We start from the raw sequence: 26,266 nt of genomic DNA on the forward strand, positions 1-26,266 counted from the left end.
CTCTTTCATTTTGTTTTCTCTAATAATTTACCAATTTTTGCAGGTTCATAAAAACATGGCTGTTTCACAAGTGGATGTAGTTCCTACCATGTCTTTACTTTTGGGATTGCCAATACCTTTTTCTAATTTAGGCATTGTGATACCTGAACTGTTTACTTTGAATATGAAGGAAGTGTGTTTCCATGAAGATTTAGATCCATTGGTAGGTGCTGCTTTAGCACTTGCTGAAAACTGCATTCAAGTACAAAAGTATCTTCAAGCCTACAGTACTGTTTTTGGGGAACTACCTGATGCATTTGTAGCATTAGCTGTAGAGCAGCTGAAAAACATATCCATGTTATGGCAAAAAATTTCAGATAATGTAAATCACAGTAAAAATATTCTGTCTGAAATTTGTGCATCCTACACAAAATATTTATATTATGTCCGAAATGTGTGTGAAAAGAAATGGGCTACTTTTAACTTTGAACTAATAACATTAGGTACAATTATATTATGTTTCACTTTGGCTTTTAACTGTTGGATTGCAGAGCAATTAAGTTTCAAATATTTTTTATTCATTTTTTGCACAATATTATTTTTTTCTCTATTATTAACATTATATATTTTCAGTAAAATAAGCATCTGGCTTGTTATTACTGTAATTATGTTATATTTATTAGTAATGTATTATAAGTTACTTATTGGAGAATTGCTTCATTTTTGTCTAAAACTATCTAATGTTCCGTTTTTAATATGTACACTGTTCTTTTTTGCTAGCTTTTCTAATAGTTTTGTTATAAATGAAGATCGTGTTTTATTGTATTTTCTGCAATCAGCTATATTGTACACATTTTGCCCCTGCATTGTAGAATGCATAAAATATCTTTTTCCAAATCCTGCTAATAAAACTAAAACTGGGAAGAAAAACCAGAAAGTGACATTCAAATTCATATTGCAACCTGTTTTTCTGTCATGCCTTATGGCATGCGTTAGACTTGGTTCAATGTTTTATAAATGTCGAGAAGAGCAAACTCAATGTGTGAACTATGATATTATAATTTCTTTAGAGAAACTGCATCATAATGAGTCATACAAATTATCAAGACTTTTATTATCATTAATATCTCTGATAATTCCTGTAGCAATATTTCTTCAAATAATATCTAGCAAATTTCCATCAAAATCTCTTACAGTATCAGCAGTTTGTATAAAATATGGAATTTTTTTTGTATGTGTGTGCACTTCACTTCGATGGTGGCTTAACATTGTACCCTTAGAAGCAGTGGACAGAATACTCCAAGGGAATGAAGTAAGTATATAAATATTATTATTTTAGAACCTGTTAGTTATCTGCTACCTAAATGTTGTACCTGCTTCTAATGTATTAACTAAGTAAATATTATTTCATTTCCAATTTGCTAATGAAAAGAAGACGGTGACTTTTTTTTTTTTTTTTTTTTTTTTTTGTAAATCTGATGAATGATTTTGTAATGTAAAATTTTTTAAAAGTTGCTTTTAAGGTGGTAGGTAAATATTTGATTTGAATTAATATATAATATATTCTTATAAATAAATAATATGTTACATTATTTGCCATTTTATTAAATTCTTCCTTTGCATTTAGTCAACTTTCAGACAAAATTCATATTCTATGATTTGATCTGGCTTATAAGATTGATTAATTATATTGAATTAGTATAAAATCTACATAATAATATATGACCATGTTTTAAAAAGTAATTGTTTAACATGTAAAACACCTCTTGACATACAGATAAAATATTAGCCTATGACTTTGATATCTCAAGTGAATTTTATTTCAACTATTAGTTATATTTTAAGTGAGTATATTATGGAAATTCTCCAAGCATATAAAAATGATGCAGTGGCTGAAACTGTGTGAGGAATAACTAAAGTTGTATGAGGAAGAATTGTAAATGTGTAAATGTGCATCAATTTCTTCAGATCTGTGTTAATGATATATTCATAATGATATGCACTATAGCCAAAAAAATTGATGCATCTAGAAAAAGCAGTAGATCATAATGAAACTGATCAAGGAAATAGGTGAGACCATGAGGAAAATATGAGAACAAAGCCATCTCAGATTAATATGGTGTACTGCCTCAAGCATTGCAGCATGCAAAAATACAGTCAGTCATGGATGCATATAAATGTCTAATGTATTCTGGAATGATGTCCTGCTAGTGTAACTCCACAGCCAAGTCAGACACATTTTTCAGTGGCTGAAACTGGTGGCCAAGTATCTCCCAAATGTACCCAATGGAGGAAAGTTTGGGTGATTGGGATGGTTATGAGAGGATTGCAGAAGCAATGTGTGCTGCATGCGGACAAGCATTATATTGTTTAAAAATAGCCTCCAACTGCCAGCTTTGCATGGCAGCAGGGTACTATTAAGTCATTCAAAAAATTCTGCAGTTTTTCAAACTGAAGTGCATTCTCTTCTAATTATTTTCTTACTGGAGTGACTTGATCAGCAGAAGTTTAACAGTTTTTTTCTGCTCTGTTACATAATTCTAGCATGGGTTATGGCATAATTTTTGTTTCAATGCAGTGCTGAGAATGGAGAACTGAAAAGTTCATTTTCAGCATATTTATGCTCTTAAAAAAAAGGGGGGGGGGAAATATGCTATTCAGATTGCTTGTAAAATTTTTGTTCTCTGGGGACAAAATGTTGGTTCTGATGGCACATTTCAAAGGTGGTTTGAGAAGTTTAAGAGTGAAAAGTTCAGCCTCGAAGAGGATGCCTGCAATGGATGACCACCCTTTGCAAACAAGGGCCTATTAAAGGAAGCTGTCACTGAAAATCCAAGTTATAGAGTCACAGGAAATATCAAACAGAATGAGGGGGGGAATGACTCATTATAGAGATGGGAAGTGGATACTGTTTAATAATGTCACAAGAAAAAGATCATGGGGTAAGCCAAAAGGACTTTCTATATTCTGAGAGGAGGGCTGAATCCTTAAAAAGTTACATTTTGTGTATGGTGCAACTATAAAGGAATTGTATAACTATGAATTATTACCACCAAATAAAAAAAAATAAAAAAAAGAAAAATATTGTTCTCAAATGGCAGTTTTAAAACAAGAAATCAAAGCAAAATATCCAGAACTGATCAGTTCTGGATATTTCATGGTATTTCTTCCGTCATGACAATGCTTTGCCTCACATCTTGATAAATGTCAGGCAAAAAGTATGGCTGAGATGTTTTGTGTCATTCCCATATTCACTTGCCTTCTCAGATTTTTATCTATAGATTAAATCTCAGATTTTTATCAATAGATTTAAAAATACTCTGAATGGTCTAGGGTTAATTTCTTTACAAATAAATCTAGGGACTTTAAAAAAAAAAAAAAAAAAAAAATGGAATTTTCCAACTGCCTGAGAGATGGCAAAAAATAAAAATAAAATGATGCTTATGTGATTCAATGAAAGTTTATGTTTTTCAGTGTTTATTTACATTTATCATAAAAAAAGGCCATAGGACTTTTCAGATGACCCAATAGAACAAGCTACAAGATCTATTATTGACTAGTCAGAGTTGTGTGCAGGATGACCAAAGGTGACTTTTTGTTATACACAGTAGCACTCTAAATGGTAATGCCAGGTGTAATGAAGATATGATGATGATGTCGTGTCTATGACAAAGTGCAATTATATAGCTTCGAAGCTGTCAAAGACAGCTTTTGCAACCTTGTCAGCTCTATCCGTATAAAGTAGGTCCACTGGGTCTTCAATGCCGATGTTAAACAGTCTGGCCTGGATTAATGAAGATATGTTGCTGCATAATGATATAGATGAGCAATGTCATCTTGACTGGCTTCACACGTATGAATGCTGAGATTGTTTGACCAACCAAGAATCTGGATTCATCACTGAAAACAATACAACTCTAATCCACTGCATTCTACCCAACATTATAGCAGACATTGTTAATAATGAGCCGCCATTAATGGTAGATACAATAAGGGACACTGACAATGCAGTCCATGCTCCACCAGTCATTCTCCAATGGTTCTGCATGACACCAAACATCCTAAATATGTGGGTAGGTTTTGATGAATGGTGTAAAGTATAAGGGTGGTTGTGGTGGAACATAAGTGTCTTGATCTGTGCATTGAGTCATCCTCTGTGGCCTACTGCTAATGGACAATGTATTGGAATCACAGTTGATAACATTATCTCATTATTTCATTGCTCTTACTCTCTTGCCTGGCAATTGAGTAGTATGACCACTTTGCTTCCCAGACGGCAGTGTTGCAATTGCTCTAGAACTCTTTCAGTTGCGTGTAACCTTGTGAGGTTTACCTTAAGGCATTCTTTTTGGCTGAAGCCAACAGCACTTAGGCCATTCCAAATTAACGTGGCAGGCAAGTGCTGGACCTCTTGTATCTGCTGAATTGGTGTATTCCAATTCACCATTCACATGCTGTGTGCATTCACTGGCAGTGCATATTTACTAATATTGGGTTTTAATGGAAATTTCCATCACTGCAAATATCCTCTGCTCAAACAGTTCACTTTGGCATGTTTAATTATATTTTGTCAAAAGATTTTTGGCATTTGAAAGAAAGGGATTTGCTTTAGAATACTGTGTTGTGAAATTTGTAAAAAAATATTGTTATTATTTAAGTACAAGGTGTCTGAAATGGAACTATCATGCTACCAGATTAGAACATCATTTACTTCCAGTTCTGTTGCAAAAAGTCAGCTACAGAATGTTATCAAATCATGTGTATAGCTTTTAGTACTAATGTTGTATTATATGAACTGTAAGGGTTTGGTACCAAAAGTTCGAACTTTGACATTCAAGAAGCAAAGCGCTCTATTCAGACTACTGATGTTGATGAGGCCCGCCTGCGAGAATTTTTGGTAGAAGATCAGTATGTATTTATCGATCAAGAGCTTGCTAAAGATTTAGACATTAGTGTCATGTCCATTAGTCACGCCATGCTTCGCATAAACTTGACGTACAAGTTCAATCGCTGGGGTGCCACATGAGCTAACTGAAGCAGATAAGGGACAGACATATTCGTCCCTTATTCGCCTGCACTGATCTGCCTGAATATCAATGCAAGGACAAAATTCTGGACTGGATTGTCACTTGTGATGAAAAGTTGATTTACTTCAACAACACAGGCTGCAAAGGGGGTAAGTCTGCGCCTAGTGAGTCTGTCAGCAGTGCTACAAAGCGCAATTTGACTGACAAAAAGATTATGCTTTGTATCTGGTGAGTTTGCCATGGTATTATCCACAAAGAATATCTGGAGAAAGGCAAAAAACCCTCGACAGTAAGGTGTACAGTGAGATGCTAGTCTGTATTGACATTGCTATCAAGGAGAAATGTCGAACTGAATTCTGTTGTAAAATGGTAATGTTCCATCAAGAAAATACAAGACCACATATGGTTGCATTCACCGGCTGGACTCTGTACGAACTCAAGTGGGATCTTTTTCCACACCCACCATATAACTCCAACATTGCTCCTTCAGACTTCTACCTTTTGTCTTACCTGCAGCTACATCTTGCTGGTGCTATATTCCATTTTGCACAGGATGTCTGAAATGAGGTTGATCTGTTTTTGGACTCGCGGTCACCAAGTTTCTGAGCCGAAGGCTTAGGAAAACTATCAGAATATTGGCAGAAAATCATAGATTTGAGTGGTGATTACTACCTGCACTAAAGGTACTGCTTTCATTTTTTCCCTTACTTTATCAAGACTGTTTTTTGGTAGAAAACTTTCGTAACAACAAGATAATATGCATAGGTGAGTTTGGAATTTTTGCATGTCAAGTGTCATTGCATTCCATTACACTTTTTCAGTACATGATATTTTTTTTTACAGAATGTATATTAGACTTAAGTACCATGTGTGAGATGTTGTATTAAATGCAATGTGCAGCGCCAAATAACACTTACAGTAACTAATCATCTTGCATGATTTTATATTTTTTAGGCAATCAAGCTGTATGCAATATAGTATTAAAATTCCAAATTTTATAATTGCTAAAAATGTTATTCTTTTGCAAAAGATCTCATATATATATATATATTATATATTACTTATATTATATATTATTACTTATATATTACTCATATATTGTTATATATTTACTATATATGAGGCATTTTTAAATTACATGCAAATATTACATGTATTTTTAAAGAAATTTATCTTGGACTTAAAAAGTTCTATATATGCTTTATAAGCGAAATATGTATACATGATTGGCCATGATTTGATTTCCTTTTATTTGTATGAAGATTTTAAGAATGCATAAGATTATTAGATACAGATACTGAATCAATAAAAATGGCTGATTTTTTTTTTGGACCAGAGCTCCATACTATTATGTGCTTTCATGATATGCTTTTAAAAAGATATTTAATAGGTGCATAAGATGAACATCTGGAAGTCATTAGTTCCAATGAAAATTCTGAATTCATTTTGAAGATACCAGGGCACTTTAGGCTTCCCCAGTTCTATATCTTGCTTAAAGGAATCATTGTTACCACAGAAGGAACAGTGTTATGCGTTAAGAGGAAACTTATAAGTAGGATATATTACTTCTGAATTGAACTGCTAAATGGAAAACTGCCAATGTTCAGCATTCTTATGTTACTGGTGGGCCTATTTAATGAATACAATCCTCACATCATTACCCCTACATAAAATTTTTATAGATGCTGATAGAGCTCTGTCAGATAAAAATTTTAATAAGGAAATATAAAGTAAATACCTTACAAAATGTTTATAAGGAAATATAAAGTACTTTATAAGGAAATGTGTAGTAGTAAATAACAATTTTCTGTAAAAATAGAAATATAACTTTTCTATAAAAATAAAAATATTTAGTATAAAAATTTTATTGAAGGTCATCTTTTCCTATATGCCTGATTCAATATTTCTTTTATTTATTTTTATAAATTGAATTATAAGTATGTCTTCATCATATTTGCATTTCAAATTCTACACTTGCATAGATAGATTATTTACTTCTATAATATAAATAGCTCTTTTTAGCTATTTATTTATTCTGCTGGAAGTAATGTCCTGTTTAATGCTAAAATTTTTTGCTATTGAAGATAAGTATACATTGCCAGTTTGTGATAAATTATTTCATTATTTCATCAATTTCATTACAATTTTATTTAAAAATAAAAGTTTTTTTATTTATCAAAATGTGTAAAAAACTCTCATTGTATTGCTTATATTCTAAATATTGCTGTATTTAATGAAGTATTTGTTATTTTGTACTTGTAAATATAACTCCAAAATAAAAGTTTACTACATTTAATGATATTCAGAGTGAGCTGAATGTGATTTAATAAAATTCTGTTAAATGGGAGTTGAGAAGGAAATCAAATTTTTTAAAGTCTAAAAAATAGCTTGTTAGTCCAAAGGGGCAATTTACCCTGAAGGATTATTAATTTTGTTTTGGCATTTTGCATTGAAAACTATAAATGTCAAATCACTTTTCAAATTGTTGCTACCAAATATTATCACCCTGTATTATATTTAAAGAAATTAAATAATGAAGAATCTGCATGAATGTATATATCTTGCACTGTGATAAAACAACGGTACCTAGAGCCATAAAAATTTGAATAATGTAATCTTCCATAGAATATGGACATGTGGAAGCCCTAATTTGAATTTGAAATTTATTATCGATTTCATATTTTGTAACACTTCAGCGAATTTTTTATTTAAAAATTAAATGATTTCAAAGCAAGCAATGGGAACACTGTACAAAAAAATGCATTTTTATCTCCAGCGCACAAGACTCTGTATTAGAAATTCTACAGATATGATAATTTTAATTAATTGCTGTTGAACTGAATTTTATGGTTAGAATATGTAGAACATGATATTTAATAAATAAAGGTAACACACAAAACGTTAAAAATAATGCTGCTTTGGACATAATTTAAAATCTGAAACCTTTCAGATTTTAAATCCAAAGGAACAGTTTGCCCTGAAGGACTATATTTTCTTTTTGGCATTTGGCGTTGGTTCACTATAAATGTTCGATTCACTTTCCAAATTGTTGCCACACAATATTATCACCCCGTATTATATTTAAAGAAATTAAATAATGAAAAATCTGCATAAATGTATGTATGTTTCTTGCATTGTCATAAAACAATTTTGAATAATGTACGGTTCCACCTGAATATGGACATCTGGAAGCCCAAATTTGGAATTTGCTTTATTATCTATTTCATGTTTTGTAAAACTTTAACGAATTTTTGATTAACAAACTCAGCGATTTAAAAGCGAGCAATGGCAACACTTTACAGGGGCGGGACCTTTTTATTTTCAGCGTGTGGAACTGTGTATTGGAAATTCAAAAGATTTTATTTCATTTAAAAATTATTTTGCGATATTGCTGTTGAACTGAATTTTATGGTTTAAGTGCAAAGAACATGATATTTAATAAATAAAGGTAACACACAAAACGTTAAAAAAATGCCCCTTTGGATGTAATTTAAACTCCAAAATCTTTCAGATTTAAAAAAAAAAAAAAAAAAAAAAAAAAAAAAAAAACCTAAATTTTTGGAGTAAAGAATTTTTTTTTAAATTTAAATTTTTTTTTTTAGGTTGTCCTCACACGTGCTGCTTCATTGACTGTAATAATCATGTTAACAATTATTGGTTTGTTTCCAATGCTATCTGAGAAACCATGGGAAATCTCATCAAAAGACGTTTATTTTGGAAGCCTTGGATCTTTGTTTTTTGTTGTTTTACAGCTGTTGTATTTGACTGCAGGAGATGCAATAGCACCCGCAATTGCATTAATGTATTTTTCTACATTACTGTGTTTCCTTCTTAATGATACCTCTTTTAGTAATTCAGGTAATACATTTTTATAAATACTTCATTAAAACTTATTTCTGTTGTAAATTATTTAATTTTTATTCATTCATTTATTTATTTTTACCAATTTAGTTTTGAAATAAATATCCCCCCTTGTGAGACTGAATCATAACTTTACAATGCAATTTTATTTCAGATGATACATTTTAATTATTATAAAATTAGTTTTTTTTTTTTTTAAAGTCAAAATGCATGCATTTTTTGGCATTTAACTTTCTGTGCCTACTACAAAGTATTATAGTTAAAGAAAGGAAGGAAGTACACTTTTAACTAAAAAACAAAAGAGACTGCTTTAAAGTAAGACTAAAACTAGTAGACTTTCTAGACTGCATTTAAGTAAGTACAAGCAAAAATAAAAATAATATTTATCCCTTGTTTATTGGATAAAAATCTTCGATTTAAACAATAAACTAGATAATTGTAGAAAAGTTTAATAGTATCAATATATATTTGCAATTACTGTCTACTTATTAATCACAAGTCCTGTTGGAAAATGTCATTGAGAGTTATGTGTTCATTGACTTATTAATACTACTATTATGTATTATAAAAGTATGATTTTATGAAATACTAATCCCATTTCAATCTAAAGTACTGTGATGAATGGTATCTGAGGGCCATATATATATACAGTGGGTAAAAAAAGTATTTGCACACCTACATTTTTGTTTGCAATTCATAAAAAGAAGCATTAAGAAATAAAAAAATTGGATTTTTTTAGCATCTATTACTGCTTGTAATCTTGCTGGCATTGATTTAATTAAATTTTCTGTAACAGTAGGCTCAGTATTCGGTCACCCTTCAATAAGGGCTTGTTTAAGGGCAGATTTGCTTGAAATCTTCCTTTTCTTTATTTTTAAATCCAAAGAATTCCACAGATTTTCCAAAGGATTTAAGTCTGGTGATTGTGGTGGAGTGGCAAGTTTTCTGGGTACATTATAAAGCAACCACATACGAATTATACCGGCAGTGTGCTTGGGATCATTGTCTTGCTGAAAATAGTACGAATTACTGATACCCAATTTTATTGCACTTTGTGGCAAGTTATCTCGTAACACATCAATATAGGTTCGAGCTGTCATATTCCCATCAATGAAACACAAATTACCAATTCCTTTGCTAGCCATGCACCCCCAAATCATAACAGAACCTCCTCCATGTTTAACTGTAGGTAACACATTTTTGGTATGAAAAGCAGTACAAGGTTTTCTCCAAACTAATTTTCTGCCATCTGATTTAAAAATATTGAACTCACTCTCGTCGGAGAATATGACATTTTTCCAGAAATCAATTGGCTTATTGATATATTCCTTAACGAATTCAAGTCTCTTCAGTCTGTTTCGTTCAGTTAGGAGAGGATTTTTCCTTGGTGATCTCCCATAAATGTGTGCATCGTGCAGGACATTTCGAACACTTTGGGCACAGATTTGAACTCCAGATGTTAAAGCGACATCATTGGCTAAAGTAATTGCACTAACAAATGGATTTTTTGATGCTTCTCTTATGATTTTTCGCTTCATTCGCAGTGAAAGTTTCTTTGGGCGTCCAGAGCGGAAGTTATTTGATGTAGATCCTCTTTCTTTATAACATACCAAATAGTAGAGAAGCAGACATTTACTTTTTTACCTATTTATTGATAACTTAGGCCATTTTCACGTAGAGAAAAAAAATTTTCTCGCAATGAAATCGACAATTCAGATTTCTTAGGTGCCATTACAATTTGAATCGGCAATCAACTGATAATGTTTCGACAACACCTCCTTTTATAGTCGTCTTACATATATTATTTACTGCGGGATGACTGTCAAATAATAGCATAAAATGCAAATTTGCTAGAGTTGTGTTGAGTGTGCAAATACTTTTTTTGACATAAGCTATTTTAATATTGTTGCAAAAAAATTTTTTTATTAATATTATTGTATTTTTTGTAATTAATTTAAATGAATAGGCTTATTCTATTTTTTAAATGCCAATTTTTGTATTTATTAATGCATTTTCTTATAAATTGTGAACAAAAATGTATGTGTGCAAATACTTTTTGTACCCACTGTATACCGTATTTGACGGCATATAAAACACACTTTTTTCCTAAATTTGGTCTCAAAAACGTTACCTACGTCTTATACGTGAAGGTAATTGCATTCAATAATTGTTTATTTGGCTTTTACGAAATGTGAGAACTAAAAGAAACCAGGGTTCGTACGGTCCTTAAAAGTCCTTAATTTTTTCAAAAATGATTTTTGGTCCTTAAAAGCCCTTAATTTTGGCCAAAATGAATAAACGGTCCTTAATTTTGCTCATTTGACATTTCTTTAATGATTGTCATTCTATGTGTAAATTGCGTTTTCTCGTGAATATGGAATTAAAATTGCACGGCTTAACCAATCTGTTCACGGATTTGCATTGAAAAGAAAAAAAAAAAAAAAAAAATCCAATTAGCTACTCGAACGAAAGTATCGGTGACTGATTGGCTATTCACTCTTTCGAAACAGGTGTTATCCATAAATTTAGGCAGATTGTGACGAAAGCGTGAAGCCGGAAGTTCTTTAAGAGGCGAAAGTGATGATGAAGGTGCTCGAGAAAAAAAAGGGGGGAGGGGAATTCTGAAAATATTTGCCTAAATTAGAGCAATCCCAACCTGGAAGGCCACAACCCTTCCGACGCCAATAGGAACGATATGCCTGGAAAGTGCATTTTCAATAAACTGTGGCTTCATCAAGCTGACTACAAAGACTGGATAGTAATGGATGACAATCCTTATATAAAGCTAAATGTGGTCTTTGTCTGAAACAAATTGAAATTTCTATAATGGGAGAGTCAGCGCTGAAAATTCACATGAAAATTAAGTTTCATTTTATCATTTCAATTTGTTTTGCTTAACAATTCAACACGGTTTTGCTTAGCTTAATTTCTGTGTTTGTTTCAATTAAGCCATAAATTAATTTTTTATCACCTTCTACGAAGTTTATTCTCTTTTGCATACACTATATGTGTGGGATATCGGGATTATGAGTTTATTTCTGCAGAACGTAGAGAAATTCGCGGGAAATCTGTTGGCTCCATTTCGATTTTAGGTCGCCAAGGGCAAATTCGGTAACGCTAGCCGAGAAAAGTTCGGAAATACGTTTTGAAGCTTCAAAAGACAATTAAGTATTTGGTTTAATCCTATGCTGTTGATAGTAATGCATTATTTTTCCTAATGGCGATACAATTATTAGTTAAAAAATTTTTAATATTTTTAAAGCTGAAAACAACTAATTGAAACTTATTTTCCTGAATTAACTAGACGCAAAATTAACTTTCATGAATTAAAGTTATTGGGTAGAAGTTTAACTGAAAATATGCATTCCGTATTATATATATATATATATACAGTACAAAGTCCGAGGTCGGGACTTCGGCGATCCCAGATTTGAGATTTTTCCGGATATTAGATCATTTTAAATCTACTAAGATGGCACGTAGAAATTATAAAAATGAAAATATGAAATCGTGATTTATGAAATAATGAAGCATTTATGATTTAAAGGGTATCAAAATTTACAAAAGAAAAGGGCTTAATATTTATATGTTTACTTTATTAAACATTTCTTTCAATGTGAGTTGTTTGATTTGTTTTCTCTGCTGATACTTTAGACTAATACTATAGACATATAATTTCTTGTTGAGTTATTAAATCCATTGTTCAAGACCTGTAATTGCTGTGTCGAGAATTCCGAATAACTTGTCAATCAAAATTTTTTCTCATTCAGTAGCTTCTCTGTTAGTTTCTTCACTATCGGTAGCTGTATTTTCTGGATTTAGAACTATACTACAGATTTCGCCCTCCGTTAATTGATTGATGATTGGGGCATTGTCATCGCAATGAAAAACTTCTGTTTAACTTCCCTAAATTCTGCCGCCTGGTGCGGCCATGCGAGCTCTGGCGCAGGTTCTGGCTTTATGTGAATAACAAATCAGTTAAAATCGTAAAAACAACCTTGTATTTAGCGTAAGTATATAGATACAAGTTGTTACTAAATACAAGGTTGTTTTTACGATTTTTATGTCACATTAGCGTGTTTCTCTTCTAGTCTAACAAATCAGTTATTCTTAATTCAAATAGCACTAAATATAATCGTTTGTCCAGAGTCGTAGCTAGGGTTTTCAGCGCCCAGGGACAACTGAAGATTTCGTGCCCCCTACTGCTTGCCAAGGATGGAAAACATTTAATTCTAAAATGTCGTAACATCAGTTTGGCGCCCCTTCGATTCTGCACCCGGGGACAGATGCCCCTCCTTGCCCCCCCTCTAGCTACGCCCCTGCGTTTGTCCTATGAGTATCATTAACAAAATCTATTTTTAGCATAAGGAAAGAAATTTCTGTTAATTTCCCCTTGTCAACGTTTTAGTGCATTAAACTTAAATCTGTAATCGTATAATACTCTGTTATTTGGAATAGTGGAAGCTTATTTGTTATTTGGCGTCGCTGCATGAGTCATCACTCAAGTTGTCATCCGTTGATAAACATGCGGTGGTGAAAGCAAACTACAATAAATAATGATTCGCGATTTCGGCATCAAGGATATAAAATATTAGTTGGTGTAAAATTAACAAATGTTTTGGTTTGAGATTATGCCAAGCAGATACGCAGCTATGGAGTCAAGTTACTAATCACACAAATTTATGCTAAAATAATTATTTCTTCAATAATGAGATATTTTATTTAGCGCCAAACTGAGATTAAGAATCGGGATTTCCGGCATGTTTTTTTATGATGAGGAAAAAAATCCAATGCGCATGCGTAAAGCATACCCTTTTCCTCCAAAAAAGCCCTAATATATTGGTTGGTGGTGGCTTTGAGGTCCGGATTTTAGATCATTCCGGATATTGGATGTCCGGATCTCGAAATTTGTACTGTATATATATATATGTACTATATATATATGTATACTGTATATATATATAGTAAAAAATGTATATTTTCAGTATACATTTCTTATTTTATATATATAGATGTCTTATTATATATATATATATATAATGTATATATATAATATATCAAGCAAAGTAGTAATTATAATTTTGAAAAACCAATTTGGTCTAGAAAACATTTTGCGCAATATGCTGCAAAATAAGTAAAATATAAAAATTGTAGTAAGCTTGCCTAAAAGTTACCAGGAGCTGTTGCTCCAAAAAGTTCAACACGTTTTAAAAAAATTGATACATATGAAAATCAAACCATTAAACATGTAAAACATTAAAAAACAGAATCAGATAAAAAAGTAAGCGGAAAATGGTAAATTAGCCCAACTCGACTTCCAAACTGGCTTTTCAAGGGAAATTTAATTTGTTTGAACATCGAATCAAGCTAACCCCATTACGCGTTTCGCCGAAACAGACAATTGAAACTTTTTCGCTACAAAAATTTTTTAATTTAGACAAAGTGTCTTGGAAAATTTTAACAGTCTCAATTCTCTGTTCCAATTTCCCGACGTGTCCGCACAAAATGACACATTAAGGTGTTAAAATATGTTAAACTATACCGAAACATCTTAAATCTAGACTAAAATAAAATAAAAATAAAAATAAAAATAAAAACAAAAATAAATAGTGGTCTGCTATTAGTCCTAAATATACAAAAAACATACGGGCTGGGCCTGCAAGCTTAAAGATTAACAATTTAATATATTTTAGAAATCTGTAATAATAATGTATATATATATATACATTATTTACATATATATGTGATACTTAAAAACTCAGCATTTTTACAATGCTTTAGTAACAAAGTTTTAAAATAATAAAAATTAAGGAATGCCTTGCATGTAATGCCCCTTTTAGCTGCAAAACATCTTTCCCTTCTCAACTGCAGAGTTTCTTCTAACAGTATCATGAAATTTGTCAAGTTAGAAGAAGCATCTACTTCAGGAAAAGATGTAACTGCTAATTCAACATCAATAAGTGTAGAAAATAATAAAATCAATTCTTTTCTTTTCAAATCTGAAGTTACAGATGCAGAAATATTGTGGTCTTTTAAGTGCATCAAAAGCCACTGCAATGATATTGGGCCGTTATTCACTAAAATGTTCCCGGATAGTTCCATTGCAAAATAGTTTTCATGTGGTGAAAAGAAATGTGCTTATATCTGTTATTTTGGTCTTGGCCCTTATTTTAAAACTTTGTTACTAAAGCATTGTAAAAATGCTGAGTTTTTTTGCGTTACTATTTGATGAGACTCTTAATCTGACAAATCAAAAGAAGCAACTAGATATTTATGTGAGGTACTGGCATCATGAAAATAAGGTCAGAACTCAGTACCTTACTTCTGCATTTATAGGGCATGCAACAAGTGAAATTATTTTATCCAAATTTTATGAATGTGTTGAGAAACTAGACTTGTCAAAACTCTTACAAATATCGATGGATGGTCCTACAGTAAACTGGAAATTTTATGATTTATTGCAACACGACTTGATAAAGAAATATAACATTCAATGCTTGACATTAGGGACATGTGGTTTACACATTCTTAACAATGCTTTCAAGCATAGGATGTCATCCACTGGCTGGGACATTCCATCATTCTTATCCTCCTTATATTGGATTTTTAAAGATTCTCTTGCAAGACGTGAAGATTTTTTAAGTATATCTGGCTTAAAAAAGCTACCTGTGAAGTTCTGCTTTTACCGATGGTTGCAAAATGTCCCAGCAGTTGAAAGAGCCATTGAAATATGGAATGACTTGCTACTGTACATTAAAGAAGTTGAAATGGGGAAGTTAAAAAAAATTCATCAAAATCCTTCTCAAATATTTTGGAGGCAACTAAAGATGAAACATATTTCTTATAAAATTAAATTTTTTTTTCTCTCTCTGTCGAAAATATTATTGCCTTTCTTTGAATATTATCAAAGTGATAAACCACTTATTCCCTTTTTTGCTGAAGATATCTTAAAACTTGTAAATGATTGCCTTCAGCACTTTAAAATTTTGAAACTAGAATATTCAAAAATAACTAAAGCAGAAAATCTTTATAAATTTAATTTTAATGATCCAAATTGTTATAATGATAAAAGTAAAGTTTATCTGGGATTCATTGCTGAGCAGTTAATGAATGATAAATGCCGCAAGAAGCTGAAAGCTTTCACAAGCTGAAAGTTTTGCATTGAAACAAGAAGGTCAACAATGTGTCTTAACAATAGTACAACACTTAATGTCTAAATGTCCAATAAATTATTCTCTTATTCGAAATGCATCTTGTATAGACCCGCGATTGATGGTTAAAAGTCCAGTTTCTAGACAAATTCCTATTCATTTTTTTGTTTGCTGATAGGTCCTTAATTTTTTCTTTGATGGTCCTTAAAAGTCCTTAATTTTCATGTAAGGAAATGTGTACGAACCCTAGAAACTTTTTTCCCTTGTGTGTGGCTGTCTAAATAAGGGTGCATCTTATATGCCGTCAAATACAGTATATATATATATATATATATATATATATATATATATTTGTGTGTGTGTGTTAACCATAAAAACAATAAAACAATTATATATGCCACTACTCACTACTCTGCATAGGCATGGTGGCTACAAAATTTCAAGATTAACAGAAACTTATTCATACTCTTGTCTATTCAACTTTATAGTTGTCTCTATTAATTGCTGCTCAGTTGGTATAGTAATTAGTGGCACTGACTGCTATGTCAGTGGGCCTGGATTTGAATCCTGGAGAAGGCATGTATGTTTGTAAACATATCGTATCTGTGTGGCAAGAAGTCACTCAAAATACACAGTGAGCCAATATTCCTCTCGAGAAGCTGGTGGTAGGAGAAGAGATATGGAGACCTTTGGACCACCCTCCGTTATGGTCTCTCTCAAAATTGGGGTAGAACTAGTTACTGCGACAGGACTATACCGATATGACGAATGGTGAATGTTTGGTGCCCTGCCCACTTTTACTTCTACCTAACTCCACTAACCATGGTACTCAATTTAGTTAATCATTACTATAATTAAATTTATTACATTTTTAAAATATATCTAATGCAGATAATTTAAATTTCCTTATCACTGTCATTATCATGTTTCTATTATTTATTTAGTAGTGCCAGAAGTAAATATTTTTCACTTATAACAGCATTGAAATTTAAATTGTTATGAATCTGTATCTTTGTTTATAAAAAAAAAGTATAGCTTACATAAGCATATTATATCTACCATTTTGAGTAGGAAACCCTACCAAAATGTGTGTGTGCATGTGTGGCATGCCTGCATTAGTGGAGAGCTAAGTTAAGCAATTAGGGACTATGTAGCAGATGTTTCATTTGTGCACCTGCAAGCATCAAGACTGGACCATGGATAAGTGGAAGACAATTGCGTGGTCAGATGAATCACGATTTGTCATTCCTCACGTTGATAATCATGTCAGGGTACGTCATCTTCCAGGTGAACAGTTTTTCCTCCTTTGTACAGCAGATCATATATAGGCTGGTGGTGGCGGCATTATGTTTTGTGGGATATTGTCATGAGCGGCTCGAAGACCCTTAGTTGTAGAATAGACCATGAAAGCTGTGGACTGTGTGAACATAATTGCAGATCAGTTGCACCCTTGCAATAGCAAGTGTTTTCCCAACTGGAAATGAAATCTTCTAGCAGGATAATGCTGTCACAAGGTTTGAATTATGTTGGAGTGGTTCAAGGAGCATAAGGATGAATTCCAATTAATGTCCTGGCCACCTAATTCACCAGATCGTAACCCGATAGAGCACATTGGGATGTCAAAGTGGCAGCTCAGAGCTCAAGCACTGCATGTCAGAATATCTTGACTTTGCATGACCGCTGCGTAGATATTTGGTACAACCTGTCTCCAATCATCTACTAAGAACTTGTGGTAGCTGTTTTTCAGGCCAAAAGTCATGGAATGCATTATTGATTAGGTGGTCATAAAGTTTTGGCTCTTCAGTTTTTTATATATCTTCAATACAAAGATTTCATAGATAAATTTCATCAACATATTATAACAGGCAATTTAGCAATAGTTCAAAACCAACATTTAAGAATTTTAATGGAAAAAGTTACCAAATTTAGACCAGTACTAAAAATTAACAAACATCACAGTTTTAAAAGTTTCGTAAAAAATATAGACGAATTTATAGTTAAAACTAGTTTCAAATTAAATATTCCAAATTCTACCTTTATGGAATGGAAACATGCAGTATTAGAAGAATTCAAGCAAAAAATTCGAAGAATTGAATTTAATAGCCATTTACAGTGGAATATTCTCATACCTCTTTTACAGGATTTAAAACAAAAGTTCATGATTACCAAAATTGACAAAGCCAATAATAACTTTAGCATAATATGAAAATTTTTTTATGTCTCATTAATTAATACTGAACTCAATAATGCCATTACTTACAAACTCACCAATCTACAAGAAAATGTTATTGCAAAAAAGCTAAAAGCATTTCATAAGAAACTGCAAATTTCACAACTATCTAACTACAATAGATTAGCAAATCTATATGCTCTCCCAAAATTTCATAAATCACCACTCAAATTTAGATTTATTGCTAATGGTACAAATAATTATAAAAAGAATATTATAGATTACATATTTGCAATTATACTTAAAAAAATTCGTAATTTAATCCAACATCTTGTTAACAAACAACACAATTATAGTTGGATTATTTATAATAATGCTCCAGTTCTCAGCAGTTTTAAAAGTTTAACAATCAAGAACATTAACTGCTATGACTTTGAAAACCTTTATACTTCTCTACCATTAGAAGAAATTTTTACTAGTTTAATGCAACTCCCAAAACTTTTTCCTGACATACTTGACATCCTTTGTATTGATAGATGGAATACTTATCTGAATTGTGCATTATTTAATAACTACATTAAATACAATAATAAGATCTTTCAGCAAGTTAGAGGAATTCCTATGGGAGCAAACATTTCTACACAAATTTGTAACCTATTTCTTTTTACATTTGAATATAAATTCCAACTCAGTTTAAATAAAAATGAATTAAAGCTATTTGCTCATACTTTTAGATACATAGATGATATTATAACCTTCAATAATAATTCTACTTTTGAGAAATTCAAAATTTACCCAAATAGTTTAACACTTAATAAAACGAATACGAATCAAGATACTATTGAATTCCTAGACCTGAAATTATTTGATAAAAGAAGGAATTTCCATTTTCCTACTATTAAACTAATTAATTGGAACTCTAATATCTCTAGAAAAGTAATAGAAAACATGTTTCATAGCCAAATTATCAGAATAAAAAATATATGTTCTGAAAATGACGATTTAAAGGAAGAAATCATAAAACTAATTAATGTACAAGTTGATAACCAAGTACCACCAAAATTTATTAATTTATATATTAAAAAGGCAGGCCTTTATAATTTTTTGGCTCTTTTGGATATGATAACATTACCTTAAACCTTAACTGGAGGATGAAGGATGTAAAAGAGTAGAGAAATTATTGTAAATTTTTATTGTAAATATTTTGTAAATATGTATATTTAATCAACACTGGATTCTTTCCTTTTACTAATAAAGGGTCAACTCTTTTCAAAAGTCTCAATTATAGCCCGAACTGAGTGAAGATTTTAATCTTCTTCTTCTAATTTTCCATACTTTAGCCAGTATTTAGTTAAGTTTTGATATACCAATTAAATCAAGTTCATTAAACTTTTAATATTTTCTTTCATCAAATTTAAGTTTTATTTAACTTCCTAAAGGAATTTTTGAGAAATTTCTGGAATTTTTAGAGGTTTTTTAAGGACTTCATATCAAAAAATTTTAGGAAATTTTACTTTAAAACTTTAATATTAAAACATTTCAATTTTTCTTAATTACTTTAATTTTTTGCAATTTTCACACAAAATATCTTTCACTTAATTTTTTAACAATTTTCACAATTTTTCAACAGAACACACATTTCAAATTACAAACAGTTTACATTTTTTTCACATACCACTTCACTTTAATTTCCTTCAAGCAAACATACATCTCTTGATTGGCTCAGTTACTTAACTCCCTAAATAATTGATATTACTACCTTTAGGATTTTTAATTTAATTTAATTTAATTAATATTAATATTTACACAAAAATTTTTACTATAACAAAGATAGCAGCTTGACACTCAACTTTACCTACATAAGCGTCATCTATATAATTTGAAGAACACACTTACTTCTCTTTCACAACACTTTTGCAGATACCAACACTCATATAGTAGGTAAGTTAGAATTAAAACTTACTATTTACTTGCTTTAAGTATTTTTTAAAAAATTTTTTATGTAATATCTAAGTATTTCCTAAATATGAAATTATATTTTTAAATATATATTTATTTTAAAAATTGTGAATTAGTTCTTTTTGTTTCTTTTTATTTTTTATTTCTTATTGGTTTATATGGATTATGTATAGTTCTTTTATAGTTTCTTTTTATTGATATGCATATTTGTGTAGGGGAAGTTTCTGTAGACAAGGATTTCTAAAATACATTGGTTTCTAGATTTTTTTATTATTTTATAAAAAAATAATTTTTAAAAAATTTAATTTTTTAAGAAAAAGTTTAATTCTTGACTTTACTTGCTTGTTTCTCAAAAGACTTAATTAGTATTTTCCTTTTTGAACTTTAATTCTTAAATGTTAATACTTAAATGTTAATTTCTAAGGGTACCACTTTATTGGAATTACTTTTGGTTTTGACTTTTACCCTTGCCTGCATGAATGAAGAAACACGAATTGAATGATTGGAGAGTTAGGTTTGGAGGCAACTTCCCCTTGATAAGTCTGTCTTTAAATTTGTTTAAATATATATATATATAGAGAGAGAGTTTCATTTTACAATCATGTGAAATTACTACAAGCACTCGCCATATTTCTGTTGTTATTAGATGTTTGAAAGTACAATATGTATCACCCTGTATTTATCTATTTCTACTACTAATTAAAATAAAAATTTGTTCTGAAACTTACAAGAATGCAAAAGCAGTAAAAAGGAATAGTGCATTCTTATTTGTTAAGATACAAAGATAAAAATTTCGTTTGATTATATATGTGAATTAATATAGTAAAATAACATTAGAGAAATTATATTTACTATGCTTAACTGTTTGAGAATTATTATACATTATTTTTAAAATTCACTGCAGGACCTCAAACAAAATCTCAGATCTGGATGAATGCAATTATTTGGAGCCTATTGGCACGCCACTGGTTTTATGCAACAGCTCACCAAGCAACCTTTACTTCAATTCAGTGGGATGCAGCTTTTCTATTAAATCATAAGGAGATCTACAGTTATACATTATCTGGAGCTCTAGTTATTCTAAATACATTTTCTTCGTACATTTTACACGGTTTAACACTACCAGTACTTTTGATATTGTCACAGCCATCAACATTTACCAAAAAATTGCTTTATAGATTTCATATGAAATATTTATGTTGCTGGGGAGTAAAGGTGAATAATATTTTTTTTCTCTATATTATTATCTATATGCTTTATGTATGCTTTATACACTTTTATTGTAAATAAAAGTGTGTAAAGCAACATATTATTCAAGTATAAAAATCCCATTTCTTTAAATTAAAGGTGTCTAAGCTATTTTAGAGTATATGTTTTTCAAATAATTTGTGAAACTATTTTAAGGAATTAAAGATAAAATTATGTACCTATATATTATGTGCCTATAATATTAGTCAAGTTTATATATATATTTATTAAAGTAAGATTGATTATATTATCTCCTAAATTTAGTAGAATATATCTAAATGAAGTAATCCAGAAGTATAAAATTTAATCCCAAAAATAATATTTTTAAAAGAACTTGAATTTAAATCATGAAAAATAGAAATGCAAACTTTAAATATGAAAATTAATAAACCAAGTAATTATCATCATTGATTGGAAATTGGTTGACTTTTCAAGGGGAACAAACCAACCCCCATTCAATTAACAATAATTAATAAATGTGAAGGTGTTTCATCTTTTACTCAAGTAAGAATGATGATGCCAAACGGCTCATTTTAGATAAGGCTAAAATTGTAGTTGAGCTTTATTTCAATTAGCTAGATTAAAGAGATGAATTAAGTAGTTTCTTTAAGTTAATAGATTTTTTAGAAATCTTGAGATATTATAGCCAAATTAAGTAGTGTACTATAAAGAATTCATTTTGAATGTATATATATATATATTCTTTAAAATAATGAGTAATGATATAGTATGCGATCTATCACTTTTAGTTAGCTATTTATTTCTTAGATGGCCATACTAAAACTTTTTTTTTTATATTTTTTTTATTAAATTTAGACTTGTAATAGAATAGCAGGAAAAAGAAGAGATTAAAACAACGATCAGTTTTAGTTCCACCGTTAAAAAATAAATAGCTAATAGCATAAAAGCAGTAGATTGCATATTACATAATTACCAAATATTGAATGATCTCTCAATTTTTTTCCCCTAACATTTATAAGAATTGTGCTGTTGCTTGTAAAGTACTGTAACTGCTTTTGAATATTTATTGCTATATTCAAAGAATAATCTGAAACATTTTTTTATCTGCATAAATTATTGTAATAAGCTATTTCAAATTTAAAACATGCATTATTTTAGTAAAATAAACTTCTTAAATCATTGAGAATGTAACTAAAAAAACTATTTTTTAAATAATTTATTGAATAGTGGAATCTAAACCCACCGGTCTTATAATTTATAATTTAATTGCATTTTTAATAACTATATTTCCATTTTTAGTAGTTACTTGCAGGAGATCTCGTTTAATGGAAATTTTAATTGGCATACTCTATCAATGGAAAAAAAAAAGATAAATGGAAGCCATTTCCTGAATAGATATTTTGCTGTTTACTTTTTTTTACGTACAGTTTACTAAGATAACATGTTTTTATTACAAATATGACTTATTAATCGACCAGTTTAGTGTTTCAAACACTTATCCCTTGACAAGGTTTGTCTGAAGTGGTAAACAAGGGAGATTAATATTTTGTTATTCATAATTTTTCGCATTTCTATCTACTATGCTTCATGTGTTCATTTTTCACTGCAGCTTTTATGGATTTTTTAAGTTCACAATTCATTTTAACTTGTTTATAATATTGCCATACAAAAGGCTTACTTATCTTTAAACCTTTAATTTCTTCGCTACACCTTTTCCGTAGATAGGATAATCAGGAATAAATATATATATGTTCTTATTTAGAAATAAAACAACAAAAAGGCTATTTAAAAAAAAAATTGGGAGATGACTTGTTTTTGTAGTCCTTGATTCACTTTTACTTAATTTTATTCCTACACTGTTTAAGTTAGGTTACATTAATTAGCTTATATTACTATTACTTTTCATTTCATTAATGGAAGAAGAAACATTAAAATAAGAATAGATTATGTATAATTTAATAAATCTCTAATTTGCATCCAACTTAAACTAGAATATAGCATAAAATTACAAGACAAATAACAGAAATAGTCTTGCATTACAAACTGAATAAAAAAACTTGCATTTATTTGCAAGTAGAACACAACTCTCAGCAATTTAGATAACAAAAAGTATTTCCATAAATTTAGATACTTTTAAAAAATCATTTAACTGGACAGATCAGAGACTTCACAAAGGCAGATTTTTTTACCCGTAAAAATAAATTTGAATACAAATTTTCACTTGAGAGATGGATTGTTGATTATAAGAATAATAGAAAATGTTATACAGCATTTATTTGTTTTTTGCATTGGATGCTGTATACTTTTTCTAATAATGTAGCAGTCTACAAGCTCTTCAAGTACAAATCTTCTTTTTAAAGGATTTAAATTCAGACACTTTCATGATAATTTTTCGGGGCCTTCTAGTGGTATAAATATAATATTGATTTCTTTTCTTTTTAAACATGCAAATTTTGGGACACTTGCATATCTACGTTTTTTTTTAATACTAATTCTTTTTAAATAGGTGTCTATGAGGAATATTTATGCATATTTTTGAAATAAAAAGATGAAGCATTATTTTTCTTTCACCTAACATTAATTAAAAAAATTACCTATTTTTTTAAGTTCTATAAAGAATTTAACCATCATAATATAATTTCTTGTCAGCTTGACTATTTATATTTAATTTCTCTACACATATATATTGCTTTGACAGAACTATAGTAACATTGCAAAAATGTAGAAATTATATAACTTCTGATGTAATATGACAAATGCATAGTAGTACACTACAATATAAAATAAAAATACAGTTTTAGATAAAATGAAACTTATGTGCTTAAGCTAAAATTTAAAAAAATATTTCATAGCTTTAAAAAATGCTTTATTATGGCAAGTTCTAATCTAATTCATTAATGGCATTTCAATCTGAGAATAAAAAAAGTAGGCCTGCAACGCAGATGTGGCTGGATAAAATTTGTTTTGAGCAAATAATGCTTTCTGAAGTTTGTGTATTTTTTTAGAGAAGTGAATGTAAAGCGTAAGTGTTTTTCATAAATAATAAATATTTTACTTCTTTCTGAAATGTAACTATGTGATTTCTTCTTTAACTTATGGTTGTCAGTTTTTAGACTTTTATGACTTATGCAGAACCGAAGAGTATATTTTAATCTCAAAAGATGCATATACATATTTATATCTTAATTCATTGTTAATATAGAAGAAAAATGTAATGTAGAAATTGAAAATAAAATTTTTCTTTCTAGCTCATAGGAACAGTGATTGCTTCAATCATCTTGCGACGTCACTTGATGGTATGGAAGATATTTTCGCCAAAATTACTGTTTGAAGTTTTGGGAATGATCATCACTATGATTTCTTCCTTACTCAGTTGCTGTTTTATAGCTAAGGTTTCAGCTCAGTATCATAAACTCATCAGAATGAATCTTAGCCATATGTTTTCTTCTGAAGATCAATAGATTAATTGAATTATATTTTGAAATAAAGTTATTTTTAAATTATATTTTGTAATAAAAATTAGCTTAATTAATTTTTAAAAGACAGCATTAACAATAAAAATGAATTCTGCAGTTGCAGTTTTATTCCTTTGACCCCTAAAGGCTGTTTGATGCAATGTAAAAATTGTAAAATTAAAATTGTGAAATAGTTGTTTTTGAAACAATGAAGCATTTATGATGCTAAGGGAATCAAAATTTGCGAAAAAGTTCAATATTTATTTGCTTTAAGTTGTGACTTATCTCACTTGTCTGACAGTAACATCAGAATAAGCCCATGAAATTCATCATGGCAAGGAGTGCAAGATTGTATCTGTCATTGACAAGATCCTTGAGCACCATACAGGTGACAGAACATCTTATCACAGCTCTGCTCCCAATTTTGATGGAGAGCACCCCGGGAAAATGGGTCTGAGGGTCTCCCACCCCTCATTCCCTAACACCAAGCTCTTGAGGACATTCAGCTCCCCTCGTATTTAAAGTGCCTCCATGCCGCATGGATACCATACATTTGCAAACATACATGGCTTCTCCACGATTCGAATACGGGCCCTTCGGTGGGGCAGTCAGCGTTGCTAACCAATATTCCAAACAAGCGGCATTTATTTGTTTGCTTTATAAAACATTTATTTCAGTGCAAGTTGTGTTACATTACTTTACATAATTTCTTGCTTAGTTACGAAGTTCCATTGTTCAAGGTCCTATAATTGTTAGTCTCAGAATTCCCATTAAATTGCCAGTTCAAATTTTTTAGATTTCAACAAGCTCTTATCACTTTCTTTGCTATTGGTAGCGATATTTTCAGCATTTAAAACCATATTACAGATTTTGAGTATTTTTTTTTTAGCATAATTTAATGCTTAGTTAACGTCTGGCATATAGCAGGCTCAACACATGTTGTTGTTCCAAATTTTGTTTTGCCTATATCATGCATTGTGAAAGTTATTAATTGCTTGAACTGTATTAGTTATTTATTATAATTACATTTTATTTCCCACATATGCTTATCTGAGTCCCAAATGAATAAATTCACACACATACGAAAGGCTTATTTGAATAAAAATTCAGTTATTCTTAATTCGAACCACATTAAATGTCATGTTCTGGCCTATGAATATCATATACAAAATGTATTTTACGGTATTGAAAGAAATTCCTGTTAAATTTCTCCTCTTCAACACAGTGAAGTTGGCTGAAGTTTGTAATTGTTGCCAAGTGTAATGCCAACATGAAAGATTACCCTGCTGTTTGGTGTTCAGTTACCTAATGTTACACAAAAAAGTAGTGTTTTAGACATCCCTGCATGTTTCATATCTCAAACTGCCATGAGTTAACAGCTACATGGTGATGAAAGAAAATGATAAGTGATTGCTATGTTGGCATCAGGGATACAATTATTCAGTAAGTGTAAAT

The 26,266-nt window shown here is 30.3% G+C and overlaps 1 protein-coding gene across 3 annotated transcripts in view; it reads left to right on the forward strand.

Moving 5' to 3' along the window:
* Positions 1-24,928, forward strand: part of PIG-O (phosphatidylinositol glycan anchor biosynthesis class O) — a 51,849-nt gene extending 26,921 nt beyond the window's left edge. For 2 of the 3 annotated variants that reach the window (XM_035377680.2, XM_035377691.2), the window contains 4 exons: positions 44-1,291; positions 8,609-8,864; positions 21,052-21,362; positions 24,605-24,928. In XM_035377680.2, coding sequence (XP_035233571.1) covers positions 44-1,291; positions 8,609-8,864; positions 21,052-21,362; positions 24,605-24,817 — 2,028 coding nt within the window. In that variant the 3' untranslated portion in view covers positions 24,818-24,928. The remainder of the gene's footprint in view (positions 1-43; positions 1,292-8,608; positions 8,865-21,051; positions 21,363-24,604) is intronic. The other variant, XM_035377685.2, reaches the window with a different exon arrangement.
* Positions 24,929-26,266: the final 1,338 nt, after the last annotated feature.

Source organism: Stegodyphus dumicola, chromosome 4 (assembly GCF_044657685.1).
Source record: "Stegodyphus dumicola isolate Sdum_Otavi_A_Nest chromosome 4, ASM4465768v1".
NCBI classification, from domain to species: domain Eukaryota; kingdom Metazoa; phylum Arthropoda; class Arachnida; order Araneae; family Eresidae; genus Stegodyphus; species Stegodyphus dumicola.